Source organism: Pomacea canaliculata, linkage group LG14, assembly GCF_003073045.1.
Source record: "Pomacea canaliculata isolate SZHN2017 linkage group LG14, ASM307304v1, whole genome shotgun sequence".
In the NCBI taxonomy this organism is placed as follows: Eukaryota; Metazoa; Mollusca; class Gastropoda; order Architaenioglossa; family Ampullariidae; genus Pomacea; species Pomacea canaliculata.
In genome coordinates, this window is record NC_037603.1 from 10116794 (window position 1) to 10131637 (window position 14844).

Here is a 14844-nt window from a genome sequence, read left to right on the forward strand (position 1 = left end):
GCCCAGTCGTCGGCAGAACGATCAATGCACGAGGTAAATAAACTGTTTTAAGTATTTTGCACGTAAACAACCACAAAAGTAATGCATAAAAATAGTTTTTTTGGATAGGTGGAATCAATTTGGAAAATAAAGTATCGCTCTGGCTGACACAGGTTGCGATTTGTTATTTTCAGGCAATGAAGAAATGCTCCGCGAGTGATAAACAATGTCCACAATGTAAAATGTCCCTGTACAAAATGAAGTCCACAACCTCAGATTGCAGAGTGGATTGATGCAATCCTAAATTATGTTTGGGTTGCATAATAATGATATGTTTCAATAACATGTTACTCTCAGCTCTTGTTATTTAGTTCCTCTTTGTTTTCTGTATTTGAATTTATTCTTTGTTAGTACTGTTGTGTATTCTTTTATAGTTCATATGTTATTTGCTTTCCTGTTCCTCGCATGTTGTCCATGTTTTGTTCTTGTTCTTAAGAGCTAAGAGCAAGCTCCTTAGGAGGGTATGTGCTTTGCAAATTTTGCATTTGTCATTATTAATCCAAGTTTCAATGGCGTTGAACACATCAGTTACTAAAAAATATTTAAACGCTCTGTTAATTGATCATTCTTGTCTATTTATAGCCAGTATCATGAATCATGGCAGTTTTTTAAACAACATTTATAGTTCTTAAATATTAATGTAATTTTTATTTTACTTTATATATTATTGTAATTAGTTGGAACTTACTAGCTATAGTTCTTTTTTGTGTTGATTCATTAAACATTTCAGTCTTATGTCCTCATAGCTGAATGTGTATTAGATCATGTCACTATTAGTCAGCATTCATGTACTGGTTGATGAATTGAGTGCAACCTGTATGTCTGTTATGCTGCATGGTACCAACATTCTAACATGTTAAAATGCACATATTTTTTGAGGGAATTAAAAAAAGAAAGTGCAAGAATCCTAAATCATTGTCTTGAAAAAGGAGTTGACAAACGTGATATATATAAAATCTTTTTTTTTGTTTTTTGCAATCATTAAAAGTAAATTCTGCCGTACACTATGTATTGGTTTTCATTCTAGTCAGCAGCAAGCAAGGAATGTAATGTTACTGCTCTCTCCCCCTATTGAAATGAGCTCAGGACTATTTAATAACCGTTCAAGTGCTCCCTCTCTACTTTATTCAGGTGATAATGAAAATTGTTCAGTTGAAAAGGTGAATCCAGGTACAAACATAATTGTAGTTCATGTATATCTGTTTTTTGCATATTGTGTATTATAAATGAAATATTTTTCAGTACGCAATCTTGTAATTCCCATCTCAGACATGTCCCACAGTTTGTTGGGATGTCGCCAGTTTCAGTAACCATATGCTTTTATATGAATGAATTGTTAGTCGATTGCCCAACCCCTTTAACCTAGAGCAGTGGTTCTCAAACTTTTTCGGACCGCGGACCACTTTACTTAAGTAAAAGCTATGGCGGACCACCAAGGCCTAAGTAAAAAATATGGCGGACCACCAAGGCCTAAAAATCAGTCTGTACTATGAATTTAAAATTTAAATTGCCGCATTTGTTTCATTTTAATTCAAAACTAAATGTCCTTTTGTAAAAGTAGTATAGTAATAAATTGACATAAAACTACGTACCTCGTTCTTTGTAATTAAAATGTTAATGCGAGGAAGGCATCACTTTGTTTAAAGTTTAAACATCACTTTGCTGACATATGACGACTGTCAGCCGCGGACCACCTGACTAATGCCCGCGGACCACACTTTGAGAAACACTGACCTAGAGGACCAGTGAACCACTTTTGATCTCTCCAAAATGGGTGACAATGCCAGGAGCTAGTGCTCCTGTCGGCATATTTCTGGGGGTCATTGTGACAAGCATGCCACTTGACCATGGCAAAGGGGTGGTCCAACAGAGGGGAAAAAACATGTGCACACTAAAATCTATAGTATACACCTGTAAATGCTAAGAACTACAGTATTTACATGTAGGCTCGAAAACCTACAATGTCTGCTTATTGAGCCACACAGATATTTAAAACTAAGACAAAACTATTTTCATTGAAAAAAGCTCTTTTACTGTAAAAAAAAATTATAAAAAGAGAAAATTGCTTGAATTATCTGGCTTCATACAAATTTAAACCACTTTCTAGAAGCACATCTTTTTCCCAGTTGGTACCCTCTTCATTGTAAGCCCTGATAGGGAGAGTGTCACAAAGAATCATATAGCTTCCATCATCTGGTCCCTGCTGCAACACTTGTGGAAATGAGAGTCCCTCTGTGCTGCAACATTCCAGAATCAGGGAAACATACACTGTATTAGTAATAATGAGTGAGGGTGGTGACCATACAAATAAAATCATAAGTTCCAGTAAGGAACATTTGAAGCTGTACCTGGGTAAAATAACTAGGTGTTGTGCTTAGTTTAAAGCTCCCACTGTTTGAAGATGTTCACCATCCAAAATCATCAGCACTTTTGTTTCTACCTTTCATGGTGATGGGACATTTGACCTCCACACATCCCTCCCCACAGTAATCACACCTTCCTATACGATTAACCAAATACAGGGTAATCATTATTTAAAACTAGTCCTGTGTCGCATATTTGAAACTCTTTATGAACTTTCACCAGGACATCTTTATACAAAAGCTTCTAAAATTACTGACAAGGCTGGCTGGTCTACAAATATGACAAACACTGTGCATGTTTGAGGCTGTTATTTATCCAGCCTTCATCTTAAACCTCTAGGAGGACTTATGCTGATCACAAGTTTTGCTTAATCTGATGAAAAAGACACGTCTGAATTTTAACTTTGAAATTCTGCGTAAAAATAAATTGTACTTTACCATCAAATATTAAAGCTCTAGGAGAAGGATCTGTGAATAAGGGATTCTTGCTTTGTTCTTGCACTTAAGGCTTGTTGACCTCCATAAAGTTCAACATCATGATTATCATCATGCTCATCATACAGAATGCATACTATACTTGTGCAATACTATGCATGCCATGATGATAACTATAGCTCTCTTTGGACTGTACCTGCAAATAGGCAAAAAGGAATCATATATTCTGCATCTTTATACAAATGACATGGGCACACAACAACTGCTTAACCTAGAAAATGATAGTAACCAAATTAATAACAAAACTGAACAGTATACATGAGAAAAAGCTTAGATGTAAGTGCATAAATATATGTTAATTTATTTCTTTAGGGGAAACATGGCTTGAAAGGTGTGCATGTGTTATACATGCAAAAGTTTTACTGAAGAGACACATGTGAACACATTCAAACATGCCCATTACTTTCTGCTCTTTGTTATTTGTGCAAAATATAATATATTAATTTATTAACATGTAAGACACTAACTTGAAAAAAAACATAAGGCAGTTATTATAATTTTCTCTTCCTTCATGTGGACATAATACTCAAATATAATGTAAAAATGTTGTTTCCAAAACTTATGACTCCAATATAATTTAGTATGACATACCTTGATGTTTCTTTAAAAGGCAAGGAAGGGGTGTTTTCAGCACACCGTTGCATCTTCAATTCTTTCTTGAGCTTATCCCCTGACTAATCAAGGATGTACTTCATAAGCTCGGTACAGCTTTGACTCGGTCAAAATCCTGGTGTCATGACTACTTCCAGAATACTTAACAACACAGTTAATTATATTTATGCCACTATCACAAACTAGCTGTACATTTATTGAATGATAACCTTTTTTATTTACAAATTCACGTTCGTGCTCAGACGGTCCCTGTATTTTTACATGAGTGTCATTTATGCACCCAAACACGCTTGGAAATCGAGCGATTGCGTAAAATTATGATTTCTGCTTTTTTTCATCCCTCTGGCTAGGTATTTTATTTATTTAGACGATTTGTAAAGAGCCTTAGAAACACGGTGAATTGTTCTAGAAACTGTCAACTTATGCGTGTTGATCGTATCTCCTGAAACTGTTTGAAAACATCCCGAGGATGGCGAAGAATAGAATCGAAAACGTGACTCCGAAGGCTCGCTTTCGCCGTATTTTGTTAAAGTTCACGATAACGATTAACAAGTTTAAGGTCCATTTTGTAAAATAATATAACTTTCATCTACCAAAAACAAGTTTCACACTGTTGTCCTACGTTTCTTCTGTAAAATTTATAAGCGAAAACCGAGTTGCTGTGGACGCTCGTCAGTTAGTCACTTGCTAGTCGGCAGCTACGCCAACCCCCTGGTTGGACTAAAGTTACGCCCGAGCTGCGGACTAAAATTCGCCTAGTCGGGTGCAGTGCAACGGTCGTAAATTTAGTCGGGTACTATACCCCTGCTACGTCCCGACTAAGGCCTTGCGCCCGAGCAATGCAACCGGGTCCAGCAGGCCGCGGGAGGAAATTTGAAAGGGAAATCTCAAAGTCGTATTTGAAGTTGCCTCCGTCTTGAAGTCATTGCCAGCCCACTGATTCGGTTTTTAAGCCGAACATGGCAGAAACGAGAGGATAACAGTAACATCACCTCACAACTCATAGCACAAAGTATTTATAATGTTGTGTGATGTGAATGACTAAAAGTCTCGAACTGTGAGTGCGAGTGATTTGATGTTAAACGACCTTTGACCTCACAACCGCCTGAACAGAATGGAGAGTCAACTTCCCGGAAGGCATCGGTGGCGAGGGGCCAAGACCCAAGGAGAGGGGAGGAGCATCAAGATGACTGGAATCCCCCCAACGGATTCCACGACAGCAACGTGCGGCCTTGGCAACACACCAGGCAACGACTGCCGGCCGCTGAGCATCTGATGGAGCTGTCAGCTGTCACCACAGCCCTGCTGGTGGCCATCTTGGCCACAGATTGACACTCGTCCTCTCCACTGTGAATATGGTGTAACGGGGGATAGTACTGGGATATTATTGTTTCTACAACACTACTTATTGATACTATTACAACAATTACAAACCTCCCTAACCCTTAACTAAACCCTGCATCCACAATCTGACATCTTACATGTTTATACGAGATATATACACATATACAACATATGTTTATATACAGATATATTTATATGCGATATATACACATGTTTATCGTCTCCGCGGCCCTACAAGAGCCAGACGACCACAGATCGTTACCCGGTCTGTTGGCCAACAAAAGCTGGTGGCAAGACGACTTGTACCCGCCAATACCAACTCTCCTCCGGATGACCGATTGAAACTGCGGCTGTTTGCTCTGGACTGAACTAACGTGTGTGGCTGACCTTATCTCGCGAGTCCACATCGCACGTGCGGATCACAGGATGGCCGCCGACCCGCCGAGCAAGACGCTGGAGGGGGCGAGGGGAGCGGGTGTGCAACAAGGAGCAGGACGATAAAGAGGTTATCTCTCCACAATTTGCCGAACATAATAACCCCCATTCATGCTCCCCTCGGATGAAATTCTTGCCAGGCCAAGCCGCTGCGTCAAAGGGTGGCCAGCAGCCCCGACAGGGAGCCCGCAATGCATGGTGGGAATGTTGCTCAAACATGGACTGCATGGAATGTGCCGAGAATGTTCGTCATGTCCGCCGCATGTCGCGAGGTGGCAGTGCAAGCAGATGTAAGAGAACTGCTTCCGGCACTTATCGCCGCCGTGTGTCACTCAAATTAGCGGCCTCGTCGATGGGCGATGAATGGCGAGGGCTGAGCAGTGCTCGTGCTCGGCCAGCTGAGACTAAGAGCTGAATGGCAGACGGCCTCCTCCTTTCTTCCCGCCGTCCACAAAGCACCATCAATACCCGGCACCATGCACGCGGCACCAAACACGTACTAAAGATTAGTACGGGTGGAAACGAGTTAGGGTTGCAAACAAAATGTTAATATTTACTGAGGCCTCGACAAACACTTGCACACTGTAGACGCATGGGTCATGTGCGATCACGCCTACAAAATGCAAACTACATAAAGGTCGAACGCGCATGCGCCTGTGTGTACGTGTGCGATTTTTATGCACGTGTGTGTATGTGTGTGCTCATGCATTTAAATGTACCCGTTCGTGTGTTTGCATGTGTGCATGCGCCAGCAAGAAACTTGATCTCATTATTGGAGTGTGCACACCTGCTGGACATGAGCTCCTCCCCCCTGTCGTCTTGTTACTGCCCTCGGTGTCATCCTCCCTTACCCTCCACCCTTGCTCCCCTGTTGTTATAGTCGCTTGTAACGGTACCCGAGCAGGAAAGCAACAAAACATACGACGGATGCAATGTATCTCCACCAACATCAACATGGGTTTTATTTCAACCTTCAAAGCTCCGCTCAATCTTGAGACTAATGGAACTAACCCTTTGATCGCTCGCACAAAAACGAAGGAAGACATTATCCCGGGTATATGCGACATGATTACTGTTCTAGATACACGAGCACTTTGATAAAATATTGGCAGGAAACATAACAAAGCCATTCTCAGACCTGGAGGGTGGCCTGTCTCTACCTAACACGGGGGGAGGGGAGACCTACTTGCGGGTAGGTGGGCGCTAACAACGCCGCCTGGTGGACTTGTTACACGGCCAATGATCCACCCAAAACATTATTGCAAGGGTAGGATACAAAGCTTTTCACGCCTGATTGATATCAAATGAATAATCAATTTCAGCTTTGTGACGAGCGCGTGCAAACTAAACCCGAGACAGTTGTCCCCGGCAAACAAACAAGCGACAGATTTTCTCTTTGGAACTTTTCAAGCCGCCTTAGGGAGCAGCTCGTGCTGGGTAGGGTTGGGATCCGTGACAAAGCGAAACAAGAAGTCCTTCCCGCAAGTCACACAAAACATGTGGAACAGAATGTGTGAAAGTCTTCTTGTGAAAACCTCTGGAAGGATCGGTGGCGATGAGAAACCTGTTCTTGTATGAACCATCGTGAAGAAAGGAGAGATCAGAGGTTTGTTCCTCCTGTCTTCAATGTCGGACTTAATCTCAGAGAACACAATGGACGAGGGCCCGAGTGACAGACTACCGCTGACACTACAGTGAAAGCAAGGTTGGCCAAAAAAGCGACAACCTTCTCGGGTGGTTCTGGGTAGCGCACTCGGGTGTTCATGAAAGCTTTCGAATTCCGACTGTTGGCAAGGAGCACTGCATCTCATGGCAATCCAAACATTTTCATCCACTGCTTCTCACGTGACTGCTACAGTTTGCCTCCACAACTTTCATCCAATTTTCTCCAAAAACTTCTCAACAAGAATTGTTGTTACATTCTGGGTATGGATACACGAATAAATCAGCTTCGATGAACACGATTCATATTTGTTCTGGCCGCAGAGTTTAGCACGATACTGAAATTCACACACACACACACACACACTCAAAAAACATGTTTCTTACACATATAGCAGACTATTTGCAGGTCAGTATAGACACCAAGACATGGGGTGGACACCCAAACATCAGGTGGACACACTGCCGGTTACACTTATAACGGATATTTGTAACGCTCACACAAACAGCTCCATGTTACTGTTTGCATACAAACTGACCTCCCATCTCCACATTTCTCCAGATATTTCAAGAGCCTTTATTCTTTAATTTTTAGTTCTTCTGTTCTCCAGAGAACAGTTATGGGTTATTCGAAAAATTTGCAATGCAGATTGTGCTCCTGATTTCCCAGTTTGTTTGTCTTTCTATTCTCTCTTTCTCTTCCGTAGACACAAGCGATTATTCAAGGGGAGGACCACAGAAGTGTGTGCGTGTGTGTGCGTGTGTGTGTGCGTGTGTGTGTGCGTGTGTGTGTGTATCAAGAAGCCGGTCCAGTCTCTAACCAGACCAGGCCACCACCGCATCATTTTCATAAATTCTCCATTCGTATGCGCTGATGCGAGCGATAGTGTCCCACTCGAGATACGGCGCTTGTCAAACCTCGTCCCCACGTTTCTTCACAAGCTTCTAGTCACAGCCTCGCTTGTCTCCACCTTCATCGGTCTGTCCTTCCGGTCTAAACACAATTTGCCTGCAAACCGTCTTGTCCTGATGCACGAGAAATAAACTGCCCACGCGCCATCTTGTCCCGATATACCAAAAATAAACTGCCCACGCACTCCTTGTATCTATAAATTATAATTATCAAAATGTTTGATATAAATACTGTTCTACAATATTTCGTGTATTTCGTTTGTCCAAACGCATTGGATTTAGGATTTAGGATTTTTCACTGGATGTCACAATTTGTTGAACTGATTTTTGAGGTTGTTGATATTTTTCTTGAAACTTAGGTTGCGGGAAGACAGTGAAACACGAGAAGCAGCGGGTCACGTGACCACGGCGGGTGTAATCACGTCTGAACACAGACGACATGCGACCCTCGCCAGCAGGTACCTGATCAAGGCACCACCGGGTATTTATTTATGCCAGAGAGAGACGATGGTGGGCAGAACGAGCGAGCAGGGAAAATTACCATCATAAAAATGAGGGAGTGAATCAGAGCCAGCGGACCAAGGAGGCTGGGGCCAGGAGGGACTCGTCTCATTTGCCCCCCACCCCGTACCCCGTGATATTCAGAAGCCCAGGACTGGTATCCTGTTTCAATTCCACCAATCTTCTCGGTTCCGACCTGTAAAAAAAAACTGAGAAGGGTGAGCGTGGTCTCCTCTCTCCGGTGTGCGATCAATGAGGGAGGGGAAGGCATAAACCCACCGCCAGCACGCGCTCACAGCTCGGGAAGCGAGACCTGCTGTAAATCTACCCCTCGCCGATAGGTGGCGCTCCAGTCTTTGATGTTTCTGGTCCAAACAGAATGCACGATCGACCGACATGAGAGAGAGATTATTTATGACTCGCCGCAAACTCGCCGGTGCAGTCGGTTTATGTTCTGCCTCGGGGGCAAGCTGCAACACTGGGGTTAGCGCCCTCCACCCCAGTCCACCAATAGTTTTGCAGGTCCTCGGGTGGGATGCTGGAGTCGCACCTTCATGCTCCCCACCACCACCACCAGACCTCATCTACAGAACAAAGAACCGTTACGAGTTCGATGCCAGTGCTGCGCTATTTTTAGGTGCGGTACCTGCCAGGATTTTCCAAGTTTTGAATTTGTAGGAGCGGCGAGGGCTGAGCTGGGGGAGCACGTGAGGTTTAGTGGTTGGCACGCCAACGATAAGTACCGCCGCCAGGTTTGTGGTTTCTCATTAACACACTGGCTTTTATCTGTTTGCCACGGTTTGCTGGCAGCCAGGCTGAAACTAAACTCCGGGCGGAGGACCTCGAGTTGCGACAAGGCTGTCATCAATCGAGCCACCTGTAGGTCGTTAATGACAACCTCCACAGGTAAATCATGGCTGCTCTGCCTGTCGTCTGCTTCATTATGTCCAAGCCAAACAGCACAAGCCAAACAGCAAGGGAACTCGGAGGATGACTGATGGAAAGTGTGTGAGAGAGAGACGGGGCCACTCAGCTGTGACCACACGTGACTCACCTCCAGCACAGCACGTGCTTTGTGACGTAAGCTACCCTGTGTCCAACCATTCCATCACCAACACCACCGAGCAAACAATGATGGTGATGAGGGCACATGGCACCTGTGAAATATTGTCGCCCTACCTGTCTCACTCAATCAGAGCTGGTGCAACGGTCCTTCCCTACTTTTGCAACCTTGGAGTTATTTCCCCTTCCCTCATCCACAACTCACACCTGGACATGGCTGAACACAGGTGAATATCTACAAACATGCTCTAAACACAGGTAGCCCTATCAGCCGACATTTTGCTGCAGAACAAAATCTTCACTTACAAAACCATCCATCATTGCAACAAAAATAATAATTATTATTACAAGGTATCAGATTACGCCAATGTAATAATAAAACAAATAAATGACAATTACAGCCATTACCAGCACAAATCAAAGTGAATGGCAGCAAATGGGAAAATAATTTTCATTCCAAAAGTTGAGACTTGTGCTCCCAGCCTCGCCATGAACTTTACAGAAAAGTTGATGGCCGCCAACGACAAGCTCATACAAAGCTACTGCTGTTAATTATTAGACATTCCACGGCCATGATTAGTCCGCAAAGATTGAGAGAAAGATGAACATTACTAATCTGTAATGACACCGCCACTGGTCCACCTTCCTCACAGACTGCAGTGTCATCGACAGCTTTCAAAACTTCTTTCTTATCATCTATCATCTCCTCCGGTTACCGTGTTGAGGTCTCACTGGTCACAGCGCCTGTACTCAGCAGCAGGACAGTGGATGTTGTTTACCCAGTCAAATATCAACATCTCAATGTAAACCGCTCACAGACAAACACAACACCAGTTCTTCAAGTCCGTGACAAAGACAGAGTCAACAGAAGACAGGAGGAGAAAATACAATGATTATTCTTCACTCAGCCGGTGACTAAATGTTTGGTGACTGTTGGATGAAGGAATGATCAGATAAGTGGCTTTGTTTGTTTTTTGGGGGTTTCTTTTTGTTTTGTTTTGTTTTGTTGTTTTTTTCTGGGTTTCTTTGCTTTGTTTTTTGTTTTTGCTTTTTATGTGTGTTTTTTTTTTTTTTTGCTTGTTTGTTTCGTTTTGCATTTTGTTGTTGTTGTTTTGCTTTCTTGGTTTTTGTTTGGGGTTCTTTTGCTTTTTTTTTTTTTTTTTTGCTTGTTTGTTTTTTGTTTTTTTTTTAGGGGGGGGTGTTTATTTTTTGCTTTTTTGTTTGGGGTTTTTTTCTTCCTTTTTTTTTTTTTTTTTGTGAGGGGGTCCCAATCTTCCACCATTGAAGGAAAGAGGAAACGAGGGATATATATCTAGAGAAGAGAGAGAAGAGGGACAGAGAGGTTTCCGACGAGGAAGCTGCTGATGGAGCGAGTGTACCTCCCAGTCATCAATGCCAACAGGTTTGTGTAGCAGCTTTGGGTTACAAACTGCCCTGTCGTCTGCTGCCACAGGCTGGAGCAAGGTTTACGACTGGGTGCTACCGTCAGTAAACATGGCATCATGGAGGACTCCAATAAACCCTCTAAAATAAATAAACCTTCTCACTATGTCTGCTGCAGGCTCGTGCAGGTGACTGGACGTTCCTGCGATGTCCGCTCTGGCAGCAAGCAGCTTGTGTGAAATGAGTTTGATAACAAACAACTATTGCTATCCCAGACAGGCGCATGCGCTTACCTCACTTACAGTCTGTCTTCCTGTCGTCTCACGGTGGACGTCAACACCATCCTCCTCGTCCTCCTCCTTCAGAAGCACTTCATCTGCAAAGCACACCAACAAAGACCGATGATGTTAAAGGACAAGGAGGTAATTATGTGTCAACAGTCAAGTTCCGGCCCCTAAATTGCTCGGCAAAGCATCCAAACAAGGTTTCACAAACAGTGTCAACAAGGTTTCACAGCTTCTATAAGGCTTCGCAAACAGCCTCCAAACAACATTTTTTAAAAATAAATTCTGAATAATGTTAATTTGTCCTCTTCCTACATCAGCATTCTACAAATACATTTATATTACTTAAGAAGTAAGATGTTCAACGGAGTTCAATGTAATTACAGTGGAACCTCGGTTAGCGAACGCCTCGGATAGCGAATATTTCGGTTAACGAACAAAAATTTCGTTAAAAATTTGCCTCGGATAGCGAACAAAGTTTCGGATAACGAACAGCCACGTGAACCACACGTGACCAACCAACGTGTCATCATTCGCGCAGGAGACACATTTACGATCAGTCGTTCCTTTTCTATGCGTATCCTTCTTATTTAGTGATTTTTGTGCTTTATTTTAATAAGATAATCCTCAATAATGGTTCCAAAGAAGATTAAAAGCAATTAATAGTAGTGAGGTAATGACAAGGAAGCGGCGAACAATTGAATTGTAAAAGGAAATGATTTCAAAGTGTGAAGGTGGCATGCGTCTATCGGATTTGTGATGTCGTATTACCGAAGAGTTTTACAAAAAAAGGCAGAAGGAACAGACACTGGACAAGTTTTTTCCTTTAACCTCAAAGCTACAGAAAAGGGAAGTCACCCCGATTTTATAATGTCACGTGCTCATGGAGGGGGAATCAGTAATTCCACCCCTTCCTCCCCACACCTCCATCCACCCACGCCGTCAAAACGGCAAGTTTTCTGATGTTTAAATGCTTTCGTTAATGTTTTTTTATGTTTATTTAACTCCATTTATATCGCATTGTAACTGTTCTCATTAAAACAAATACCTTTATATATATATAGCCTGTAACTTTGAAATATTAGCGAGTCAACGGGGGCTGGGAACCAATTAAATCTACTTCCTCTATTTGTTATGGAAAAAATTGTTTCGGATAACGAACATTTCGGATAACGAACAGGTTTCCAGAACGGATTAAGTTCGTTAACCGAGGTTCCACTGTATATTCATTTTTCACTAGATAAAGAAGTAACGCTGTGTGTCTGTTTATTTGGCTTGTAGGTGGAGAAGAACTTGTTTCCCATTGTATCTACATTTTACTACATTTGTGTCTGTAGAATCACTGTCGCTGGTCCTCTACCAGGCACCAACAGACAGCAGGTGGCACCGAGTGTACAACTTGCCGTCTGCTGGAATTGTTTTCCGCTTTGTCTATTGGGGGAGACGGTGATTCCAGACTTGCCCCCCATTGTGGTACCCGCTGGCAGCCATCACAGTCGCGGCTACTAAGAACCGAACTGCTTCAGAAGTTTCTGCCAGTTCCTCTGTCCAAACTCTCGCGTCTGTTCCTCGATAACCTCGTCAGGTCTCGTCAACGTCGGCTGCGCAGTCAACTGTCACTGGCTAACGAACCGCCGGCCAATGGAGTTCAGGCTGAGGGAGAAATTGCTACAACTACAGAGGAGGAAGACGGAAGACGGGAGGGAGGAGATAGGTTGGTTATGATGGAGGGAGGGGAGAAGATGATTGGCCACGCATGGCTAGCAAACTTGCAGAATGGAGGAAATTAAGCCAGCAAAGGAACAAGGGAGGTGCAACAGGTGCATTAGCTGCACTGCAGTGCACACGGCCTGCACAGGGTCACGTGGTGTCGAGGAAAGAAGCAGCTGCAAGAGGAGTTGCCGGCCTTGTGTTTGATATAATTGTGTTGTCGACTTGTTTTTCTTGTAAAAGGAGATGTTCAGACAAAGGTCACCAATCTTCGGCAGTGCTTAATCGATATGCAAGTCCTGCAAGTGTCTTCCACTTACAGCATGGCGGAGATAAAGGCCATCATTGTCTCTACAAAACAAGAACAAACAAAAATAAATGTCGGAAATTCTGTCAAAGACAAGTCAGTGTGTCTATGATGTCTATGATGTCTAGATTGCTCCCTGGCACGAACTGCACACCGGCATCAAGCTCGACTGACAAATGCCAGACACAAAGCTTCAATGAGCAGTGATGACTGGTGGCCATGCTCCTCATCTGTAGTCGCACTCTGTCACCTCTGTCGTGACCACTAATGACAAGAAACTAAAACGAGGCATGGTGCTACAAAGCTTCCGGTTTAGTCACATTCTTTGTTTAGGCTCGCCGAGACTAGCAGCTGAGAACTTCGCAAGAGGCTAAGCGTATAGTTGCAGAGTTACCTGATTTTCCCAACTTTTTCATGGAAGTTTATTAGACTTTGCACATTTCAACACAATTAGTTTTGGTACCTCATAAATTTCAACTGTCGCGAACGTTTGGTAGAACCCACAGACTGCGGTCCACTCTCCACAGCCAAGGAAAGTCAGGCAAGTCCCACGACAACAGTTGGCACAACATGAATAAGATGCGAGGTGCTGGCAGTCACTTCCCATAATGTTTCCCACCTTCACAAAAAACCCGCGAGAGGGAGGGCTTCACTAAAAGCGTTTCTCCTGGGGAGCAGCGTGCGCTACAGTGGCTCCCTCTACGCGCCGTTCGTTAATTTAGCCGCGAGACCTAGCAGGGGCCGTAAGCCAATGCGTCATACAAAGTTCGACAACCTGGTCGTTCTCGATGGTCTCGGCGCCGGCGAGACTTACTCTTAGTCAGAAGTCACGTGACTTCTCGCTTTTTCTCGCGCAGTTTCCTGTCGCCTAACTTTTCACTGTCATGGCGCCGAATGGGAGAAAATGGCGCGTGTGTGGACTTGTTGTGGGCGACTTAAGCTTTCGCCGATAATTTGTCTAAAAAAAGGAGGAAGGAAGACATTTCGGGGTCATATAGCCGGGGTCAGGTCATTTGAAGAGACTACAGGGACAACTCTGTACAAATTATCCCCCTTCTGTTGATGAAATGCGGGGGAGTGGAGCAGAGGACAGCAACACGATGAACTCTAATCATGGGGTCAGCTTCAGAGACATCTTTAGGTCATCCAGCCCACAGCCAATGGGAGAGGTGTGAGTGTGCGCCATGCTCCAGAAACCTCGACTGCTGTCTGTCCACGTGACAATGTCAAAGGCTTGCACCTTGTCTTCATTGGGAGAACAATCATACAGTAATAAATAAAACTCAATCAATTTATTAAAATGATCGCGCCACTGGGTTTAAAAAAGAGTGATTTACAACCTCGTGCAGGCTTGTAACATTATCTCCCTTCGGGTTGCTAAGAGTTCAGATCCCATAAGCACGATCTGATTTTTTATTTTTTATTTTTTTAAATCAAAGGCCAACGACTGATTTTTGCTGGCGGGCGAGTGATTAAAATTAAGCTTAAAAGTTCCCAACGCAGCAAGCGAACAAGCGACTTACTAACTACAGCAAGTTAAGAAATCCCAGGTTCAGACACCGAGGGTCATGAAGTCAGTTGACCGGTCACGTGACTTCTGTGTCATGACATAATCCTCTTCTCGTGACTTGTGTGTACTAGCGGACACATACCTTTAGGAATATACATTATTGCTCATACTTCACGCTCATGAGATTGCATGGTCAGTTGGCATGGCTACCAGTCAGCCAATCAT

The 14844-nt window shown here is 43.5% G+C and overlaps 1 protein-coding gene and 1 long non-coding RNA gene across 6 annotated transcripts in view; both read right to left on the reverse strand.

Annotated features, from left to right (window-relative positions):
* The window catches only part of LOC112555635, a 143836-nt gene that overhangs the window by 90885 nt on the left and 38107 nt on the right, over positions 1-14844 (reverse strand). For 3 of the 5 annotated variants that reach the window (XM_025224066.1, XM_025224064.1, XM_025224068.1), the window contains one exon: positions 11102-11184. In XM_025224066.1, the coding sequence (XP_025079851.1) occupies positions 11102-11184 (83 nt within the window). The remainder of the gene's footprint in view (positions 1-11101; positions 11185-14844) is intronic. The other 2 variants (XM_025224065.1, XM_025224069.1) reach the window with 1 other exon arrangement.
* On the reverse strand, positions 1008-2078 carry LOC112555640. Its single transcript, XR_003097507.1, has 2 exons — positions 1774-2078; positions 1008-1401 (listed from the first exon to the last, which is right to left on the reverse strand). It is a non-coding gene; the product is annotated as an uncharacterized LOC112555640 (long non-coding RNA).